This window comes from Hypomesus nipponensis, chromosome 4 (genome assembly GCF_054491055.1).
Source record: "Hypomesus nipponensis isolate SF chromosome 4, ASM5449105v1, whole genome shotgun sequence".
Classification (NCBI taxonomy): Eukaryota; Metazoa; Chordata; class Actinopteri; order Osmeriformes; family Osmeridae; genus Hypomesus; species Hypomesus nipponensis.
Window position 1 is genome coordinate 3,810,001 of NC_140364.1, and position 22,718 is coordinate 3,832,718.

The following is a 22,718-nucleotide window of genomic DNA, read 5'->3' on the forward strand; positions in this document are numbered from 1 at the left end:
CCGCCGAGCGTGGTGGACACCGTGACGACACGACACATCTGCCTGCCTTCACACAGAGCCCAGCGAGATATCACCTGCTCAGGCTTACCGCCCTAACCTTCCCCAGGCTCCCCTTCCCCCAACACCCCCCCCCCCCCGCAGCCCCTCAGGTTTGGAGTGTGGGAGACGGGATGTAGGAGACTGGCCAAACCCTGGGGCTGGCATACTGCAGCACCGCGGGAGGAGAGGAAGGGAGGAGGAAGGAAGGGTACAGGAGGAAGGCTCGATGAAAGAGGAGCGAAGGGAGGAGGAGGAGGAGCAGGAGGAGGAGGAAGAAGAATAGGAGGAAGAGGAAGAAACCCTTCCCAGAAGGCTTGGCTGCTGCCTCGTATTCATCAGCAGAGATGCTCCTGTCCAGACGATTATGAAGGAGCTGGTACAGACTGCTGGCAGGCTGGAAGGTGTGTGTGTGTGTGTATGTTACAGACTGGGAGGTGTGTGTGTGTGTGTGAACAAGTAACTTTTCAGCCAGGATAGTTGGTCTGGAGAGTGTGAGGTGTGTGTATGTGTTTGCTGGGATGCTGGTACGGCTTGGTGAGTTATAATCATAATGTGAACCAGGGGAGGATGGTAAAACCACAACTAACTTCATCTTCCTCTCACGCTGAGGGATGATGATGATGATAAGGCATGTGGGTACAAGTGTGTGTGTGTGTGTGTGTGTGTGTATGCGTGTGAATGTATTTGTGTCTAAGTGTAAGTCTATATGTGTGAGACTATGTGTGTGTGTCTCCTCCCTATCTCGATTGGTGCACATCACATTTAGACAACCAATGAGAGACCATAGTGGGCCCAGAGCAATCCTTCCACTGCATGAATCGTCGGGGGACAGGGGGGTTATGTTGCTTGTGAATATTTGATAGGGACATTGTATGTGTTCAAGGTGATCTGTGGTATTAGCACTGGCTTCCCTGGGGAGCAGTTCAACATTAGCCTGGATGCTATGTTTACATTAGCGATGGCTAGTTGCTAACTTCACCGTGATGCATTGACTTGCTAGCGTGAGAGCTTGGTCAGTACAGTCAACTTGATGCATGGTTGCTAACTACAATCACTGCGCTGGCTCTGTCCTTTGCCCTCCCTTCCCCTCTCCTCCCCTCTCATCTCCCCCTCTCTCCTCCCCTCCCCTCCACTTTCATCTCCTTTCTTCCCCCTTGTCTTCTCTGCTCTCTTCTACTCCCCTTTCCTCTACTCTCCATCCTCATCCTCTCTCCTTTCCTCCTCTCCTCTCTGCTCCTTTATTCTCCTCTCCTTCCCTCTCTTCTCCTCCTCTCCTCTCCGTTCCTCTCCTCTCCCCTTCTCTATAAAACAGAATTCATCCCAGTGCCACTGAAAGAGACAGGCAGCGTTCATCACCAAGACGACGCCTGGAGAGATCATCCATCCACACACACACACACACGGCGCAGTGTATGATCCTATAAAACATGGAGAACTCTCCTTCCTCCAATCAACTTCCTGCTCCAGAGAGAACTCTCTCTCTCTCTCTCTCTCTCTCTCTCTCTCTCTCTCTCTCTCTCTCTCTCTCTCTCTCTCTCTCTCTCTCTCTCTCTCTCTCTCTCTCTCTCTCTCTCTCTCTCTCTCTCTCTCTCTCTCTCTCTCTCTCTCTCTCTCTCACACACACACACACACACACACACACACACACACACACACACACACACACACACACACACACACACACACTGAGTGGCCCTGTGGCCGTCTACTGAGCACATATGAAACTTGTGGATTAATGTCAAGTACGGCCATAAAGAAGCCAGCACACCTCATAAACATCCCAGAGCCCCGCTGTAACTGATCTGAGACCAGCATTAACACCAGCTGAATCTAATCTGAGACCAACATTAACACCAGCTGAATCTAATCTGAGACCAGCATTAACACCCACTGTAACTGATCTGAGACCAACATTAAGATCAGCTGTAATTGATCTGAGACCAACATTAAAACCAGCTGTAATTGATCTGAGACCAGCATTAACACCAGACGTAACTGATCTGATACCAGCCATAAATAAAAACACAAACTAACTTGTATTGACTTTCCATTGAATCTGATGTAAATACACAACATATTCTATGTATGAAGCAGTGGCGTAGGCAGAAATTGTATTTTGGGCGGGTCAGTGCAAAAGTGAGTGGGCCTATAGTTTTTGCCATTATTGTGGTGATTTAAATGCATTGGCTAAAAAGCAGCTAGCAAAGTTAGCTGGCTAAAGGGTGCCCAGAGAGTCTTCCTTTTGGAACCCCTAGCAACCATAGCAGCAACCAATTACAATCCAGAGACTTCCTACAACTTGCTTCAACAGTTACATTTCATTGGGATAATAAAAATAAACTAAGAATGTATTTTGATCAAACTTGCCTGGGCGGGCCAGTGAGTAATGTGGGTGGGCCAGTGGCGCCCTGGCCCATTATTGGCTATGCTCCTGGTATGAAGAGTCTACATTACTGTAATTTATAGCCACATCGTTTACTGATATTTATAGATATGTTTGGTCCAGCTTGGGGACCACCCGTTTTGCTTTGCGTTGTACCATGCAGCATTTTCACCCCTTGTCCCGCATGTCACATACTGAGAAAATGTCCCACATTTTCTCCAGTCTGTTGGTTTTCAATCATCATAATAAAGTTCCCATGACATGAAACTTTCACTTTAAGTGAAAGGTAAGTTAACTCTCCAGCTGACACACAATGTTGAAGCAACTTACAGGCAATGTTGCTACAACGCTGGCTGTCAGATGAGGAGTTAACTTACCCGGTTATGTTGCATAACCTGCTTTCTGGAGTACCCCCCTGCAAGGATGAAAACATTTAAAGTGTGAGGTAGAAGGACTAAATTCAAGGTGAGAAGAGACTGTTGATGTAACCATAAAGTTCTATTGTAAAAGGCTCCTCTTCCTTGTTCCTTGTTTGCTAATCAGCCAGGTAAACAGGAGTTGAGTAGGAACATTCATTTTTCTCTCTCTCTTGTACAGTATATTGTGCTCACTGATCACCCCCACCTATATATTCTGGTATTTACTGGTAATCTATCCAGTCAGTAAAAGGTACAAAGTTATTCTAAAAGCAGTACTAGGGAGGAGCATTGTTACCTCAACTCACCAAAGTGAAACTGAAGTGGACAGACTTACAGCATCACAGCACTGAACAGACGCACGTAATAAGAATCGGTTTCTATAAGTATCCACCAGTTAGACAGAACATCAAGACTAAAACACAGGTGAGTAGTCTAAATGACAAGGATTGACGCATATGATGTGGACGTTAATAATAATACTGGAATGTATGTGTTATATGTCCAAGTTTTATGTAGTTGTTCCCAATACAAGACCCTCCAGACCCAACTTCCCGACCTTTGTGGGCTGGCAGCCAGGCTATGCTTGTCACTGATTGTGTGTAGAATTAAAGGATTGAATGAGGTTTTATATTCATTGATTGCATTTTAGGTCATTTTATTACTTTTGTTCACTGGTACATTTACATGACATCTCATTGCCATATTTCATTAAACCTGTCATTACTGGATTTTGGACAGTATTTCCTGGTTTAAGATGATCATTTATTTACCAGATGATTTGCCTTTATTTGATACAGACCGTGAAAGAGTTACAGGAAAGGTAGCAAGAAAGAGACTTTGACTTTTAAAGATAGCTTTATTGGGCAGTGAGAACTGCCAGACAACCAAGCTAAGAAAGAGAGAAAAGCAGGTAATGTATTGTCTTGTATTGGGAACAACTACATAAAACCAGGATCTGGACGGACCAATGAAATTGCCAGGGCGAGCTTTATACGATGATGGACAGATGATCAACAGTAACGTAATCAACAACGTCATGAATGAGCCCTTGCGTTGAATTTGTTTGCAACGAACAACATATTACGTTGCTCTGATTGGTTGTAGGTCTATCCAATTAAGTGCAGAGGCATTTGAGTTCGGTTGAAACACGCCCCTTAGTCACATTGAACTTTCCATTGAATCTGATGTAAATACACAACATATTCTATGTATGAAGCAGTGGCGTAGGCAGAAATTGTATTTTGGGCGGGTCAGTGCAAAAGTGAGTGGGCCTATAGTTTTTGCCATTATTGTGGTGATGAAAATGCATTGGCTAAAAAGCAGCTAGCAAAGTTAGCTGGCTAAAGACCGCCCAGAAAGTCTTCCTGTTGGAACCCCTAGCAACCATAGCAACCAATTACGTTCCAGAGACTTCCTACAACTTGCTTCAACAGTTACATTTCATTGGGATAATAAAAATAAACTAAGAATGTATTTTGATCAAACTTGCCTGGGCGGGCCAGTGAGTAATGTGGGCGGGCCAGTGGCGCCCTGGCCCATTATTGGCTGCGCTCCTGGTATGAAGAGTCTCAATAAAGCAAGTCATTACTGTAATTTATGGCTACATCGTTTACTGATATTTTATAGATATGTTTGGTCCAGCTTGGGGACCACCCGTTTTGCTTTGCGTTGTACCGTGCAGCATTTTCACCCCTTGTCCTGCATGTCACATACTGAGAAAATGTCCCACATTTTCTCCAGTCTGTTGGTTTTCAATTATCATATGAAAGGTCCCATGACATGAAACTTTCACTTTATGACGTTATTTAGCATTAATATGAGTTCCCCTAGCCTGCCTTTGGTCCCCCAGTGGCTAGAAATTTTGATAAACAAAGCCCTGGGTATTCTTCTCCGTCTTTGAGAAAATGAAAGCTCAAACGGTCCAATTAGAAAATATTTTCCTTATGTCATCATATGGGGAAAGGTTACCTCCCCTTTCTCCGCTTTGCCCCGCCCAGATAATTTGGCCCGCAAATGAGAAAATGAGCTACGAACTGCAAATGCGATATTGTTTTTTCCTCGAGACAACATGGTTTGCAAACGACCGAAGCATGGCAGTTAGCCCCACCTCTCTCCTCCTCATAGCATTTAAAGCTACAGACACAGAAATGGCACGTCTTAAGGAAAGCTCATTGTGGGACTGCTGGTAGGGGCTGTAATCCTGCACCAAGGCTGAGTTTCAGGAAAGAGACTTCAGATAGAGTATTAGGGGACCACTAAGGCCTGTCTAAAAGCATCCAAAAACAGCATGTCATGGGACCTTTAAGAAAACATACATGCGTTCTTTCGCCTTTTTAAGAAAGCATTTTATTTATTCTTTTTGTGCGGTAGTTTTTCTCCTATATTCAACATCGCATTGTCAGAAGTACAAATACAATAGCCATTTTTAAATCCTATCCAATGGTTGAAAAGGAAGGAGTAAACACGGTCACTATAGGTTGTGACGGCTGTCAATCAAAATGTGGAGCGGTGATTTGTTCCATGGGTTCCCTGTCAGAAAACAAATGGATAATTGGGTAAAAACATATTTACAAGGCGGCATAAGGGCAACAAAAGCGAAAATGTTCTTTTAGTAAAGGCTGTACTAGGACATATACCTGGGTGAGGTTAGTTGGACTTGGTCAGAACTGTTTCAAACTGTAATCTGCATGATGCCTGCTGCCTTTGGGCTCAGTGATGTTGAATTTAAATGACGTAATGATGTAAAATAAAGACATGTCACGTGTATGTTACATTGTGATGTAATGGTGTTTTCTGGAAGGAACTAAAGAACATAGCATAATACAAATGTTTTAGATAGACATTATATAACAGTTTTAGAGCGCCCAGTCCCAACACAAGCTCTTCTCCTGTCTGGCCCCGCAAAGGTGGAATCAACTCCCCATCTTAAACTGAGACACTGACTGTGTCCTCACCTTCAAGAAAAGGCTCAAGACGCACTTGTTCTGGGAGTACAACACCACTTAGGAATAATTGGCTGGACTTGATGTTAGTTTCCCCCAGGATCACAATGTCTCTTATTGAGAGACTTGTTGCTCTTGTTGGTTTGTTGTAACTGTCTTAAAATCATTGTACTCGCTGTGAAATATATTATTGTTGCTTGCTTTTTCCACAGGTACTCTCTTGCACTTTTGAGGCTTTTGCTGTTTTATTGTAACTTGTCTAACTACATGCTCTTAATGTTCTTCCCTTTGGGACTTATTTGGTTTTTCACAATGTATGCTTAACGTTTGGCTACCCGCAATGTTTGGGGCTATTTTGTTGTTATGCACTTTTGTAAAACTCTCTCTTGGAAGTTGCTTTGGATGGAAGCGTCTGCTAAATGAATACATGTAAATGTAGATAAACTCACCACCCTCTCCTCTCTCTCTCTCTCTCTCTCTCTCTCTCTCTCTCTCTCTCTCTCTCGTACAGTATATTGTGTTTGCTGATCACAGCAAAACCTTGAGGGTTTAGGTTGGTTGAGGGGCAGTTCTATGGGCGTATGTGAAGCCCTCTGTGACATGCTTGCGTGTAAAAAGGGCTATACAAATAAATTTGATTTGATCACCCCACCTATACATTCTGGTATTACTGGTCTAGTCAGTAAATGTACATAGTTATTCTAAAAGCACAACTAGGTAGGAGGAGCATTGTAACCTCAACTCACTGAAGTGAAACTGAAGTGGACAGACTTACAGTATCACAGCACTGAACAGACACACATAAAAATAATCAGTTTCTAAAAGTATCCACCAGTTAGACAGAACATCAAGACTAATACACACAGGTGAGTAGTCTAAATGACAAGGATTGATGCATATGATGTGGGCGTTAATAATAATAATACTTTCAAGTGTTTTTTTTTTTTATAAAAGTATGCTCATGTTAAGACATACAGTGTAGTAATGTGAATCATAAGTGTAAATAATATCAACATGTCTGTACTTGTCACTGTTTCTTGAACTATTCGAAATCTCAAACTGTCACGTAACAAATGACTCTCTGACTCAGCTCAGCTTTCATGGTTTCACTTTTGATCTCTCTCTCCAGTGTAGAAATGGCTTCCTGCAGCAGTCTCCTGTCTGAAGATCAGTTCCTGTGTTCTATATGTCTGGATGTGTTCACTAATCCTGTCTCCATTCCATGTGGACACAACTTCTGCAAGGTCTGTATCACCAAGTACTGGGACAACAGTGACCTGTGTCAATGTCCCATGTGCAAGGAGAAGTTTTATAGGAGACCTGATCTTCGAGTCAACACTTTCATCTCTGAGATCGCTGCTCAGTTCAGGAAGTCAGTGAAAAATAAACCCATCAGCCAATACCTACGACCAGCCAAATCTGGAAAAGTGTCATGTGACATCTGTACAGGTACCAAGCTCAAGGCCCTGAAGTCCTGTCTGGTGTGTCTGACCTCTTACTGTGAGACTCACCTGGAGCCTCATCAGAGAGTTGCAGCCTTAAAGAAACACAAGCTGATGGACCCTGTGGAGAACCTGGAGGACAGGATGTGTCAGAAGCATGAGAGACCCCTGGAGCTGTTCTGTAGGACTGACCAGACGTGTGTGTGTCGGTTCTGCACTGAGACAGACCACAAGACCCATGACACTGTTCCTCTAGAGGAGGAGTGTGAAGAGAGGAAGACTCAGATGAAGAAGACAGAGGGAGACATGCAGCAGATGATCCAGGAGAGACTGGAGAAGGTTCAGGAGATCAAACTCTCAGTAGAGACCAGCAAGAGAGATGCAGAGAGAGAGATATCAGACAGTGTTCAGGTCTTCACAGCTCTGGTGCACTCCATTGAGAGAAGCCAGGCTGAGTTCATTGAGGTGAGGGAGGAGAAGCAGAAAGCAGCAGAGAAACAGGCTGAAGGGTTGATTCAAGATCTGGAGCAGGAGATCACTGAGCTGAAGAGGAGAAGCACTGAGCTGGAGCAGCTCTCACACACTGAGGACCACCTCCACCTGCTGCAGAGCTTCCCATCCCTGAGCACCCCTCCACACACCAAGGACTGGTCTGAGATCAGTGTCCACAGTGGTCTGAGTGTGGGGGCAGTGAGGAGAGCTGTGTCTCAGCTGCAGGAGACACTCAATAAAGAGATGGAGAAGCTGCCTGACGCTGAACTGAAGAGGATTCAGCAGTATGCAGTGTATGTGACTCTGGACCCTGATACAGCACATCCTGATCTCATCCTGTCTGAGGATGGGAAAAAAGTGAGAGATGGAGACATAAGGCAGGATCTCCCTGACAACCCAGAGAGGTTTGATCGTTGTCCTAATGTCTTGGGAAAGCAGGGCTTCTCCTCAGGGAGGTTCTACTATGAGGTGCAGGTTGAGGGGAAGACTGATTGGACAGTGGGAGTGGTCAGAGAGTCCATCAACAGGAAGGGAGTGATCACACTGAGTCCTGAGGATGGATACTGGACTGTATGGCTGAGGAATGGAGATGAGTACAAGGCTCTGGCTGGACCCTCTGTCCTCCTCTCCCTGAGACAGAAGCCCCAGAAGGTGGGGGTGTTTGTGGACTATGAGGAGGGTCTGGTCTCCTTTTATGATGTGGAGGCCAGGTCTCATATCTACTCTTTCACTGGCTGCACCTTCACTGAGAAACTCTATCCATACTTCAGTCCCAGTCTGAGTTATGGAGGTAAAAACTCTGCCCCTCTGATCATCACTCCTGTCACACAGTGACAAATCAAGATTTAAAAATGCTGGAGTTCAAAAGAAAATGTGATTACTAAATATGAATCTAAACAAAATTGTTGTGAGTATGCTGGAGACAAAGTAATTTAGATTTTCAAACATTTATAAAAACTCTTTCTACAGGGGCAGTGCTCCCCTGGTGGCTCAGAGGGTAGAGCATGAACCTCAGACTAGGGCCTTAACTCAGGGTTCAAGTCCAGCCTGGGACATTTCTTGCTTTTCTCTCTTTCTTACTACCTTTCCTGTCACTCTTTCATGGTCAATATCAAATAAAAGCAAATAATTTGGTAAATAATCATATTAAACCAGGAAATACTGTCCAGAATCCAGCAATAATAGGTTTTATGAAATATGGCAATGAGATGTCACCTATGTGTACCAGTGAACAAATAAAATAAAATGACCTAAAATGCAATAAATGCATATAAAACCTGATTCAATCCATGAATTCTGTACACTACCACAATCAGTGAAATGCACAAATGACCTATGTCAATGTCTGTTTAGTTTAGAAAACCTCCAACATGGTGCTTGTATTCAAGGACAATGTACAGACACACAGTTGAGTTTCAGGTTCATACTAGTTGTGTTCAAGTTTGAAATGCTCTCAAGAACATAAACTCTCACTTTATCTCACTGCTTTGGTCAGTGTGTTTACGTTTTCTAGGGTAATCCATATATTTAACATAAGAAACACACTCAACAGGTCAGATATGAATATCTAGTGGACAGCATTAAGACCAGCTGTAACTGATCTTAGACCAGCATTAACACCAGCTGAATCTGATCTGAGATCAGCATCAAGACCAGCTGTAACTGATCTGGGACCAGCCTTAAGAACACGTGTTTAGAGAACATGGACCTGGATTAAAAGAATGGAGAAGAAGGGAGGAAAGGAAGGAGGGGAGTGAGAGAAACACAAGAGAATGATGGAGGAGAAGAAGAAGAAAGGGAAGAGAAGGTGGAGGGAAAGAGAAAGAGAGAGGGCGAGGAGAGGGATGAGGACAGAGAGGGAGGGAGGAGAGGGATGAGAGAGAGAGAGAGAGAGAGAGAGAGAGAGAGAGAGAGAGAGAGAGAGAGGGATAAAAGAGATGAAGGGAGAGAGAAAGGGGTAGAGAAATGAGAGCCAAGGAGGCTATGCGAGTTCGCTCCATCTCTATGACATCACCATTACACAAACGACCCTGAAACAGACGCTGGCCCTGAATACCAATCAGAACACTGCAGGACAGGGCAGTCAGCCAATCAGCTCATGCCGCCTGGCCTGCCCTCTGTGCCATCACCACAGTGGGATCCAATCAGAGCCTGGACGGATTCCTGACCACGGGAGGAGTGGTGGAGCAAGGGGCTCACGTCGCATGGGGGCGGGGCTTGGTCAACACTGGGGCGGGGATAGCACACAAGGGGGAGAGCTAAGACAATCCAGGAAGTGCCTGTTCAACACGACGTCATAATAAAAATAAAATACAAGGTTTATTGTGGTGATTAATGATTTTGAAAATCCTCAAAAGAAAGTCAATTTAAATGACCACCACGACCCTAACTCAAATCTGACACAGTACAGAAGACCAGGAAAGCTACAATGCCATAACAAGTGGAATAAGTGTGTGCTGGAATAAACCTCTTTTTCTTTCTCTCTCTTTTTCTGTCTCTCTCTCTCTCTCTCTCTCTCTCTCTCTCTCTCTCTCTCTCTCTCTCTCTCTCTCTCTCTCTCTGTCTCTCTCTCTCTCTCTCTCTCTCTCTCACGCACACACAAACACACACACACACAGCCGGTCGTACCTTGTTGGGGTTGCTGGCGGTGATGATCCAGACACACTGGGCGTTGCTCTCATACTGGATGGGGAAGTTAGGAGATGTGAACGTTCCTGCCGGACCCTGCAGATTCGACCCACAGGTCTTCACTGTGGAGGGAGGAGAGGGGAGAGGAGGGGAGGGACGAGGAGGGGAGGAGAGGACAAAAGAGAGGTTACTGGAGTGGTCTGTGACATTTTCCAGCAGCATCAACATCCTAATTAGAGACAGATGTTTGTAATTCTCCTCTGGGAATCTGCTGGTGAAATATGGATCAGTCGCATTGAATGCCCCTTCGAACTGTAAATGCCATCAAAATACACACACATTATTTCATGTATACTAACACGACACACTAGAAATCCCCTCCTCTCCCTTCCCTTTTCTTCCTCTCTATAAACAGATCACAACATCCCAGCAATTTGAAAGTTTTCATTTACATAACCGAGTCATTTGGGTTCTCATCATCCTTCCCTGACTGGATCGATGGCAGGTAGGGGTGGTAACTCAAATCAAGCACACCCTTGTTCTGTTTTCGTCAAATTAATAGAGAGAGAGACGCCAGTAGTGATTTGTTAAATATGCATGCCTGGGTACCCCCTCTCCATAAACACTGACGGGGGGGGGACGGGGGGTATAAGGTGAAGGTGAGTCATGGAGGAGGGGGCAGGAGGCAAAGGGAGGCTGATGCTGGGGAAGGGAAGGGGAGACTGGGGGGTGAGGAGTGGTATGTTGCTGCACATTCAGGAATGTTGCCGTAGTGACAGTGCTTGGATGTAGCATCTTCGTCAATAGTTGACATCTAGATTGCTTTTGAAAAAGATATAACTCATTATCCAGAACAAAGAAGAACACTCATTTTTCTCCCAGTCCCTCTTCTCTCTCTCTCTCTCTCTCTCTCTCTCTCTCTCTCTCTCTCTCTCTCTCTCTCTCTCTCTCTCTCTCTCTCTCTCTCTCGTAGTGTGTGGTAGTGTATGGTAGTTTGTAAGTAGTGTGTGGTAGTGTATGGTAGTTTGTAAGTAGTGTGTGGTAGTGTGTGGTAGTGTGTAAGTAGTGTGTGGTAGTGTATGGTAGTTTGTAAGTAGTGTGTGGTAGTGTGTGGTAGTGTGTAAGTAGTGTGTGGTAGTGTGTGGTAGTGTGTAAGTAGTGTGTGGTAGTGTATGCTAGTGTGTAAGTAGTGTGTGGTAGTGTATGGCTAATGTGAGGTTCTGGGTGGTACAGTGAGGTAGTGTGTACAACGGTACTTAAGAAAGATTTGTTGGATCTGATGTTAGTTTATTTCCTCCACGGTCACAATGAAACTTACTGAGGGACTTGTTGGTTAGTTGTAACTGAGTTAACTACTTCGCTGTAAATTATATTATTGTTGCTTGCTTTCCTACAGGTACACTCTTGCACTTTTGAGGTTCATATTGTTTAATTGTTACTTGTTTAACTACTTGCTCTTATGGTTCTTCCCATTGGCACTTGGTTGCTTATCACAGTGTATGCTCATGTTTTAGCTTCCCGCTGTTTTGGGGTTGTTTATGATCAGTGACCTATGCACTCTTTGTAAAGCTCTCTCTTGGAAGTCGCTTTGGATAAAAGTGTCTGCTAAATGAATACATGTAAATGTAATGTATGGGTATTATGAGGTTATGTGTGGTAGTATATGGTTAATGTGAGGTTGTGTGTGGTAGAGTATGGGTAGTGTGAGGTTGTGTGTGGTAGTGTGTGGTAGTGTGTGGTAGTGTATGGGTAATGTGAGGTTGTGTGTGGTAGTGTATGGGTAATGTGAGGTTGTGTGTGGTAGTGTATGGGTAATGTGAGGTTGTGTGTGGTAGTGTATGGGTAGTGTGAGGTTGTGTGTGGTAGTGTGTGGTAGTGTGTGGTAGTGTATGGGTAATGTGGGGTTGTGTGTGGTAGTGTGTGGTAGTGTATGGGTAATGTGGGGTTGTGTGTGGTAGTGTGTGGTAGTGTGTGGTAATGTGTGGTAATGTGTGGTAGTGTGAGGTAATGTGAGGTAGTGTGAGGTAGAGTATAGGTAATGTAAGGTTGTGTGTGGTAGTGTGATGTAGTGTATGGGTAATGTGAGGTAGTGTGAGGTAGAGTATAGGTAATGTAAGGTTGTGTGTGGTAGTGTGAGGTAGTGTGTGGTAGTGTATGGGTAATGTGAGGTTGTGTGTGGTAGTGTGTGGTAGTGTGAGGTAATGTGAGGTAGTGTGAGGTAGAGTATAGGTAATGTAAGGTTGTGTGTGGTAGTGTGTGGTAGTGTGAGGTAGTGTATGGTTAATGTGAGGTAGTGTGAGGTAGAGTATAGGTAATGTAAGGTTGTGTGTGGTAGTGTGAGGTAGTGTGAGGTAGTGTATGGGTAATGTGAGGTTGTGTGTGGTAGTGTGTGGTAGTGTGTGGTAGTGTATGGTTAATGTGAGGTAGTGTGAGGTAGAGTATAGGTAATGTAAGGTTGTGTGTGGTAGTGTGAGGTAGTGTGAGGTAGTGTATGGGTAATGTGAGGTAGTGTGAGGTAGAGTATAGGTAATGTAAGGTTGTGTGTGGTAGTGTGAGGTAGTGTGTGGGAGAGCAGTAGAGCAGTGGTGTGTTAGCAGACAGCAGTGGAGTGGAGACACACTCGATGTGTTGATATTTATGATGAAGTTCACCCCCCCAGGCTGTCTGTAGAATATAGATCTGGGCAATTTTCTGCATGATTTCAAATGGCACCTTTCATTAATAAATTTGTGCTGCTCGTAACCACGGGGACCAGCGTGGGGGAGGGGGATGGTGGTGGTGGGGGGGGTGGTTGAGATCAAAGATCAAGGAAGCAGTAAATACTAGAAAACTTAGTGAAAAGTGTGTGTGCGGGCAGAGGAAGGTGTGTGTGTGTGCGTGCGGGTTAGGTGGGTGAGACAAGGTTGGGACAGTGGAGGAGAGAGGTGTGCATGTGTGTGTGTGTGTGTGCATGTGGTTAAAGGTTTGTGTGTGTCTGTTCACTGCCACACTGTGCTAACCCATGTGAAATTGAATCAAACAGATAAGAAGTGTCAGGGCTGTTGCAGCATGTGTGTGTGTGTTGTGTGTGTGTGTGTGTGTGTGTGTGTCAGTGGGGGGTGTTGTTCTAGAGATGCCAGCAGAGAAGCAGCTGGCCTGCTATCCTGCAGTGACACTTGGAGACCGACCTCTGACTGTGCCTGCTAACATAACGCTTACACACCTGATCACACACACACACACACACCGTGCACACATACACACACCTGCCAGAGGCTAAGTAACAATAACGAGGACCATGACCAATGCTCCCTTCCCTTTACCTCCTCTCTCTCTCTTTCTTTCTCTCACTGTTTCTCTCACTGTTTCTCTCTCTCCCTCTATCACTCTCCACTGCATCAGTTGAGGCCTCTGCTTCATCTCGACCAATGACATCTGTTCTGACCTCTGATGGAGGAACTGGGCGCGCTCACTACCCGGCAGAGAAAGATTAGCTCCAGGAAGTCAGGAAGTTGTTGAAGATGCCACACATAGACTCACACACACACGCACACACACACACACACAGTCCACACAGTCCACTCAGACCACACACACACACAACCACCTCGTCCACTCAGGATGATCAATGACACCATTAACCTGCGCCAGAGTACTTTGCTGCTTTCTTCCTGTTTCACACCTAATGTGAACACACACACACGCACACACTTGAACACACACACGCACACTTGCACACACAGACACACACACACACTATTTCAAGGTCTATTTTGTCCACAATAAAACCAAATTGAACTTACTTCCTGTCATGTTTGCGTTTGTGTGTGAGTGTGTGTGTGTGTGAGGACGGAAACAGGATTCTCCAGAGGTAGAGGCAGAACACTGTAATCGCTTAAAGTTCCTTCTAGAATGTTCAACGTTCACCATATGACCACATGATCAACTGATCACATGAATACTAAAGTCTGTGTGCGTGCCTATCCATGTGTCCAATCAGGCTCATCTACAGCTTAACCACTTCTGATTGGCAGATCTATAAGTCTTATTAAGATGTGATTGGTTACTGCCTGACTAAGTGGCACAGGTCAGCCATGGACCGGGGAGGGAAAGGGGGGGGGCAATGACAAGAAGTAGTTAATTGATATCTGGAACTTCCTTTTGATGAAACACTAACAAGATGATAACGAGATGATAATGAGATGATAACGAGATGATAACGAGACGTTATCGTTAGAACATTTCAGTGAAAAACAATCAGACGTTTCATTAATTAAGTCAAAGAGCAGGTCTCCAAGGTGTCTGGAGACGTGTCACTTCCTGTCCTCTCCCCCAGCCGGCAAATAATTATGTCTTGAAGTTGTCCAGCGCGTTAGCTCATCTCCCCACCTAATTATGCATAATTAAACTGTCGGCTGGAGATGTTTCCATATCCTATGTTACCTGGATGAAACCTATCCCTCCTCCCTTCATCCTCCCTTCCCTAATTCCTCCCCCCTCCTCCGACCCCCGCACCGTCTCCCCTGCACCCCCTCTCCTGCCGCCTATCCTCCTCCCTCTCCTCTGCCCCCTCCCTCTCCTCTCCTCTCCACCCTCACCCCTCCTCCTCCTCCCCCTCCCTCCCTCTCCCAGTGACAGTTCCAGGGCTCAGGGTTATTTCAGTTACACATGACAGAGTACACCGGGTTTCATAACCGAGAGGGCTCTTTGTGTGTGTGTGTGTTGAGGGACGGGGGTGTATGTGTGTGTGTGCCTTTTCATGTCTGTATCTGTGTCTGCGCGGGTCTATGAGCGTGTACGTGCGAGTGTGTGTGCGCGTGTCTGCCTATGTGTGTATATACGTGTGTGTGACTGTGTCTACGTGTGTGTGTGTGTGTGTGGCTCTGCTTACCTTTGCAGACAGGCCTGTGGTCGCTCCAGGCGGCGAACACCTCGGCTACACGCTGACACGTGATGGTCTTACTGCCCTGGAGCACATGGTCCTCATCACAGCTAAACAGAGCCGTGGCTCCAATACTGCACACACACACACACACACACACACAGAGACAGGGTTAGCTTGAGGTGTCTCCCAGGTTTGTCGTCTCCCAGGCAGTACTGTTGATCGCACAGTACAACCATGACATTGGCGTGTGTGGGCGAGTGTGTGTGTGTGTGTGGGTTGTCTCCCAGGTTTAGGCTGATCACACATGACTTCTCGGAAGATGAAACGCGGTCCCGGTGTTTGTTCGACGCCCACAAGTGGGGATGACATGGAGACACACACCCACCCCCACAGGACTGAGAGTGTCTACTTCTCACTTAATAATAACACTGTTCTCTTCCAGACAGATCATTACAGAAACCTGCTGTTGTGGAGAGGGGAGGGGAGAGGAGGAGAGGGGAGAGGAGGAGAGGGGAGAGGAGGGGAGAGGAGGAGAGGGGAGAGGAGGGGAGAGGAGGAGAGGGGAGAGGAGAGGGGAGAAGAGGGGAGGAGAGAGGAGGAGAGGGGAGAGAAGGGGAGGATAGAGGAGGGGAGGGGAGAGGAGGGGAGGAGAGAGGAGGAGAGGGGAGAGGAGGGGAGGGGAGAGGAGGAGAGGGGAGAGGAGGAGAGGGGAGAGGAGGGGAGAGGAGGAAAGGGGAGAGGAGGAGAGGGGAGAGGAGGAGAGGGGAGAGGAGGAGAGGGGAGAGGAGGGGAGGGGAGAGGAGGGGAGGGGAGAGGAGGAGAGGGGAGAGGAGGGGAGGAGAGAGGAGGAGAGGGGAGAGGAGGGGAGGAGAGAGGAGGAGAGGGGAGAGGAGGGGAGGAGAGAGGAGGAGAGGGGAGAGGAGGAGAGGGGAGAGGAGGAGAGGGGAGAGGAGGGGAGGAGAGAAGGAGATGAGAGTAGGAGAAAAGAGGAGAGGAGAGAGGGAGTGGGGGATAGATGAAATAAGAGGAGGGGAGAGGAGGAGAGGAGAGAAAGAAAGAAAGCAGAACAGGGGAGAGGAGGAGATTGTGTGGGTCAGTGCGAGATAGTTAAACTAGCTGACATGATGTTGCTTGATGGATGAGTAATGGCAGGCAGTTCCTCGACTGCACCACCGAATGACGTGTTTGTGCATTTGCGGTGTGCGCGTGTGTGTGTGCGTGTCTATTTATGCGTATGTGCCTGCGTGTGTGTGCATGCGTGAGTGCGTACATATGTTTGCGTGAGTCTATGTGTCTGTGTGTGTCTATTTCTGTGTGTGTGCATGTGTGTGTGTGTGTGTGTGAGTGTGCGTGTGTGTGTGTGTGTGTGTGCGTGTACCTGAAGTCGGAGCCAGTGCGTTTTCCATTCTCTGGCTCTCCAGGGTCGGGGCAGGAGTTGGACGCTTGCTTGATCCCGCCCTCGTTCACTACAGCAAGGCATTATGGGAAACAAGAAGACAGTCAGAGCAAGCCACCATGGGAAATTGGAAGAGTCAGTGCAAGGTATCATGGGAAACCGGAAGACACTGAGAGCAAGGCATCATGGGTAACTGGAAGAGTCAGAGCGAGGCATCATGGGAAAGAAGAAGTTTCAGAGCAAGGCATTATGGGAAACAGGGAGAGGCAGAGTCCAAGCAGGTTGGGGGCCGTGGAGGGGGGGGGGGGATCTGTTGGGTGGGGGGCGCTTGTCCTTCTGCCCTACTCACTGGGTCAGAGGCTGAGCATGATTTAGACTCCTCTTGTGAACAGACATGACTGGGTTAGCTTGCTGAGCTAAAGCTTGTGATTATTCATGACGAAGACTGGAGTACCAGCTTCATCCAAGACTGAGAGACCAGGATGGCACAAACTCTGGCGTAGCTCGGGCTGGGATGGAACACACATCCAAACACACACACACGCACGTACACACATGCATGCACACATCTCCTCTTAGCCTATTACATAACACGTGTGTGAGTTATTGTGTGTCCATCGAGGTTTCGCCGTACAGTCTGTGTGTGTCTGTGTATGTGTCTGTGCGTGTGTGTGTCTCTCTGTGTGCGTTTTGTGTTTTGTGCAGTCAGTCTGTGTGATGAAGTAGTCAGTCCTGACCATGTGGACCCTGCAGCGGCCTACACACACCAACACAGCGACAAGCACAAAGCTCTTCTGGTCTTCTCTGGGGGCCTTGAACCAAACAAAGCGTTTAGCCCTTGTCTTCTGGGTGTGTGGAATCCAAACATAAATCTCACCAAAAGGTTTGCTGTGTGTCTTGCATTTTCCTGGGCTGTTTCAACATAGCACCAAGAACCAGTCTGCCTGTCTGTCTGCCTGTCTGTCTGTCTGCCTGTCTCGCACATACAACTGTAATAACAATCATTTTAATAAAATCAAACACTAATTGTTCATTAACTACCTGTACTACTTGACACATGACAAGCCCACATTAGAATATGAAACAAACATTGTTGGTGACATATCCCTTCATCATAGTGAGGCTCATTCGAGGTTCATTCCAGCACTTACTTACTCCAGCTGTTACCACAGCGTAGCTAGGTCTAGTCTATGACATCAGAGGTCAGTTAGGGTTTCCAAAGTCATCTGAACTTCCTTACTTTTCAGGCTTTCCACCAATCATTAAACACCACATACAATATAGTATTTTGTTGTGACAGTCATCTGAGAACTGTACATGTGGCCATGCTGGTGGGGCGGACCTGCGTGACCTGTCTGTGTTGCCGTGGCGACGGTGTATTCTGGGATGGATGCTGCAGAGCAGATGGGAGCTCTCAGATTTAATGAGCTCCACACTATCTGGGTCTGTCTATGTTATTCTCAGAGAGAGGGGAGAGATTGTGGGTCACTGTGTGTGTTTTATGCGTGTGCCTGTGTGTGTGTGTCTGTGCAAGTGTATGTGTGTGTGTGTGTGTGTGTGTGTGTGTGCGCGCATTTATGTGTGTGCCTTACTGTGTCTAAGCGTGTGTGTTTGTGTGTGTCCCCAGTTTCGGGTCACTCTCAAACCCTTCCTCTCCAGCATTTTGTCGGACATGTTTACAGGCTGTAGACTCTACTGGAGTGTGAAGCCCAGGAGAGCTGTCATTACAGCACACACACACACACACACACACACACACACGCACACACACACACACTATCTCTAAAGCTCTGAAGCACACACACACACTCTATCTCTGAAACACACACACAGCCCAAGCCAGTAACAGTCTTCAAATTCACTGGTTAACTATTCAGCACTTTACTTGTCTCACAGTCACATTACATTCCCAGTTATTACTGAGCAGTGATGTTACAGAACAGGGATATTATAAAGGGACAGTGATTATAGTGATTATATTGGGAATGTATATATTATATAGGGACAGTAATATCATACAGGGATATTAAATAGGGGACAAGGATAGGGAACAATGATATTATATAAGTGACAATTATATTATATAGGGGACAGTAATAGGGGACAACAATATTAATTAGGTGACAGTAATATTAATTAGGGGCAGTAGGGAGTGGTAATAAGGGGCAGTGATATTAAAAAGGGAGGTTGATATGATTTAGGCAGATTGATATTATATGGGGATTGTGATGATATATAGGGGACAGTGAGAGTGATATTTGTTTAGGTTAAGGGTTTGTGATTGTGCTTGTGAAAGACATACGGTTGCATACATATACGGTTGCATTTGTTGTAAGATTGGTCTAGTTCATGTAGAAGAACGTCCTTTTCCCACTGGGACTGAATGCAGATTTAACATGCAGAAAGGTGAAGCCACAAATGCAACCAACCAAATAAACAAAAATCAAGCAAATAATGAATCAACCAAACAACTGACCTACAGACTAAACAACCAAATGAACAACCAACCAAACATTCAACCAACCAACCCAATAAACAAACAAACAAACAACTAAACAAACAACCTTCGAAAAAAAACAACCATACAAGCAACCAACCAACCAATGAAACATACAAACAAAACAACGACCTCACCCGCAGGCTCATGCACTCTGAGGCTCATGCACATTATGTACGCAGAAGAAATGCAACCAGGAAACATAATCCTGTCCTTTCTTTTCCTTTTCCTTTCTTTCCTTCTTCCTTTCAATAGTTTAGCCCGCTGTTCAGAGTCGTGTCCGACCGGCACAAGCGGTTAGAGAAGGTCACGTGACTCCATTAGACCCCTGGAACGCTCCAGACACCGCCACAACTGGACTAATGATGTGGAGGTGTGTGTGTGCGTGCGTGCGTGTATGAGTGTGACCATGCTACAGAGAACACCGACTGTAATGAGCAGAAAAGAGTACAGGTGGCACCAACATTGTGACAGAGCGAAGCTTTCTCTGCGGTGGCCCTTCGATCCAACTGACAGGAATATCGTGATACTTAAGAGTGGCAGCTGCTTGGTAAACTGCGAGTGTGCGTGCGTGCGTGTGTGTGTGGTTGCGCGCGCAAACGTGTGTGTTTGTGTAAACATGTAGAGAAGAGAGGTCTGTGAGGACACGGCTGGTTTCCTTGGGGTGCACATGTTCCTGTAGCTGTGGTCTGTGCGGTACGTGTGTTGTGATGTGGTAAGGTGTTTAACCACTCGTTTGGAATTACCGTACGTGTGTGTGTGTGTGTGTGTTTGAGGTCTAACTTAAGGACCTGACTTGGTGCAACACATTGTTACTGTGGAACTGTGCTAGCAGGTTCCTGTTTGTGTGTGTGTGTGAACCTTGTGTGGGGCTGGGGGGGCGGGGGGAGTGCATGTTTGTGTGTGTTTAAAGCATATGACTGTGTTTGAACAGTGTGCGCGTGTGTGTTTAAACAGTGTGTTTGTTTGTTTGTTTGAACAGTGTGTTTTTCTGTTCAGCATATGCTCCAGTCTCCTCAAATCCCCTTCTCCAGGAAAAGAAAAGTCCTTGCTGGGTGAGGGAGTGTGTGTGTGTGTGTGTTGTGCTGGGTGAAGGTGTGTGTCCATGTGAGTGTGTGTGTGTTGTGCTGGGTGAAGGTGTGTGTGTGTGTGTTGTGCTGGGTGAAGGTGTGTGTCCATGTGAGTGTGTGTGTGTGTGTGTTGTGCTGGGTAAAGGTGTGTGTCCATGTGAGTGTGTGTGTGTGTGTGTTGTGCTGGGTGAAGGTGTGTGTGTGTGTGTGTGTGTTGTGCTGGGTGAAGGTGTGTGTGTTGTGCTGGGTGAAGGTGTGTGTCCATGTGAGTGCGAGCGTGTGTGTGCGCTGCATGGCCCAATCCCAATCGGCAGTTTGTTTCCTAGCCGCATGGGCGGGGCTGAACCCTTCTCGGGGGCCTGAGTGTCTGCTGAACGGAAGTGGCAGAACGTAGCAAACATGTTCTGTGACAGGAAACTGCTGCACTTCCTGTTTCCTGCAAAATCCTTCCTTGTTGACCTGACAAGAGCGAGCCCGAGAGCGGGGTTCAAGGTGGAGTGACACACGGGTCAGGGTCCAGGGGTCAGAGGTCAGGGCACTTCAGTGGTGTCCATCTAAGCCTATTGATGACCAAACGGGATATTGACCAGTTTTTGAAAGTGAAGGTTGCGGTCGGATGTATAAGGTCGTGGAGGGGGGGGGGGGGGGGGTCAGGGGGGTTGGGGCATGCCAAACCAGCAGCTGGTTAGGAGGGAAAGCCAGACCAAGCAATGGTGAATGAATCGAAAACACAAGGCACAAATACACACACAGACACTGCACAGAAAGCAAACTATACACACACACACACACACGCGCACACACAGTAAAGATAGCAAAACCAAACCAACCCACAGATTGACCATGAAGGAGAAACAAAGTATAGGACTCACAGATAGAGAACTTGTTGTTGTTGTCTTTGCCTGGGAATAATTTAACACCTCTAGATTTGGAATCTAGAGACCGCTTCACTATAAGTCAGAGAAACACAGAGAGAGGAACACAGGATATGATGTCAGACTGGAGGACAGGTGCATCAGTGTTGGTTTGGTCCAAACAGAGCAGAGCCACATCTGCTACAAACATAGGGAGAGAGAGCGAGAGAGAGAGAGAGAGAGAGAGAGAGAGAGAGAGAGAGAGAGAGAGAGAGAGAGAGAGAGCGAGAGAGAGAGAGAGACAGACAGAGAGACAGACAGACAGACAGACAGACAGACAGACAGACAGACAGAGAGAGAGAGAGAGAGAGAGAGAGAGAGAGAGAGAGAGAGAGAGAGAGAGAGAGAGAGAGAGAGAGACAGACAGACAGACAGACACACAGAAAGACAGACAGACAGAGAGTGAGAGAGAGAGAGAGAGAGAGAGAGTGAGAGAGAGAGAGAGAGAGAGAGAGAGAGAGAGAGAGAAAGAGACAGAGAGGGAAAAAAAGAGACAAAGAAAAAGAAAAACAAGCTAAATGGAGAACATAAAAAGAGAATAGATTATTCCAGAGGCTTCTGTTCGTGTGTCAGCTTAAGGGGGAGAAGGGGGAGAGATGGGGGTGAGGCAGTGGAGGTGGGTGGAGGTGGGTGGATGGAGAGAGAGGTGGAGGGAGATGGAGGGAGTTGAAGGGAGGGAGGGAGTGGAAGAGGGTGGTGGAGTGAGAGGGAGGAAGAGAGAGAGAGAGAGAGAGAGAGAGAGAGAGAGAGAGAGAGAGAGAGAGAGAGAGAAAGAGAGGGAGGGAGGGAGGGAGGGAGAGAGGGAGGAGGAGGGATAGAGAGATCCCATGGGGATCACCAGAGGTGTCTGTCAGCGTCTCTACCTGCAGAGCGGACAATTTGTCACCCTGCCCCCAACTAGCTCACTGGGAAATGTCACCACACACTCTCTCTCTCTCTCTCTCTCTCTCTCTCTCTCTCTCTCTCTCTCTCTCAAACACACACACACGCACACACACATACGCACACACACACCGACAAGCACACGCACACGCACAGTGGTTTATGGGGGATTGAGCTGAGGGAATAGAGCCAATCAGGTTGAGAATATCTACAACGCTGACATGGAACAGAAGCCTTGTGAGCAGCAACAAGCATATAATAGTAATAATAATAATAATAATAATGATAATAATAATAACAACAACAGTAATCATAATAATATTTGCAATGAAATTAATAATAATAATAATAACAACAACAACAACAACAATAATCATAATAATGACAGCAGCAGCAGAAATGCAATACTTTCCCTGTTTCACAGAAAACATCGTAATAAATGTTTTCTTCTCACTGCAAAAAAACTAATAGAAAACAAAAGATTTAGAAAAGCACACGTGTCCAAGGTTCCAGTCCTACAGTGTTGCCATTGGGATGTTCTGCAGGAGATGGCGGAATAGTGGAGAGACCAGGGTAGAACGCTGCCATGATTAAGGTATCCTTGGTTCACCCCACCCAGCCTGTATGGTCCAGTCACACCCGCTACACTAGCCTGTATGGTCCTTTGGTCCAGTCACAAGAGGCCAAACTGATGTTTCAATTGTTTCCAACACAATACTACAAGTATAAGAGGATTCTCTCACCATGCCT

The 22,718-nt window shown here is 46.4% G+C and overlaps 2 protein-coding genes across 4 annotated transcripts in view; one reads left to right on the plus strand and one right to left on the minus strand.

The window, feature by feature from the left end:
• Positions 1-22,718, minus strand: part of LOC146295071 (CUB and sushi domain-containing protein 3-like) — a 232,640-nt gene that overhangs the window by 98,200 nt on the left and 111,722 nt on the right. For both annotated transcript variants that reach the window (XM_084695753.1, XM_084695752.1), the window contains exons 7-10: positions 21,045-21,122; positions 16,588-16,675; positions 15,216-15,340; positions 10,346-10,467 (exon numbers count right to left, since the gene is read on the minus strand). In XM_084695753.1, the coding sequence (XP_084551879.1) occupies positions 10,346-10,467; positions 15,216-15,340; positions 16,588-16,675; positions 21,045-21,122 (413 nt within the window). The remainder of the gene's footprint in view (positions 1-10,345; positions 10,468-15,215; positions 15,341-16,587; positions 16,676-21,044; positions 21,123-22,718) is intronic.
• On the plus strand, positions 6,884-8,962 carry LOC146295072 (E3 ubiquitin-protein ligase TRIM39-like). 2 transcript variants are annotated; one of them, XM_084695755.1, is made up of 2 exons: positions 6,920-7,606; positions 7,706-8,962. In XM_084695755.1, exons 1-2 carry the CDS (start codon positions 6,920-6,922, stop codon positions 8,549-8,551), a joined length of 1,533 nt encoding a protein of 510 aa, XP_084551881.1. In that variant the 3' UTR covers positions 8,552-8,962. The 2 variants fall into 2 exon arrangements, with proteins under 2 accessions (XP_084551880.1, XP_084551881.1); XM_084695754.1 differs by having other exon boundaries at positions 6,884-8,962.

Excerpts from the sequence above, each read along its gene's own strand:
- LOC146295072 (XM_084695754.1), top strand. The coding sequence starts at position 6,884 with ATGGTTTCACTTTTGATCTCTCTCTCCAGTGTAGAAATGGCTTCCTGC.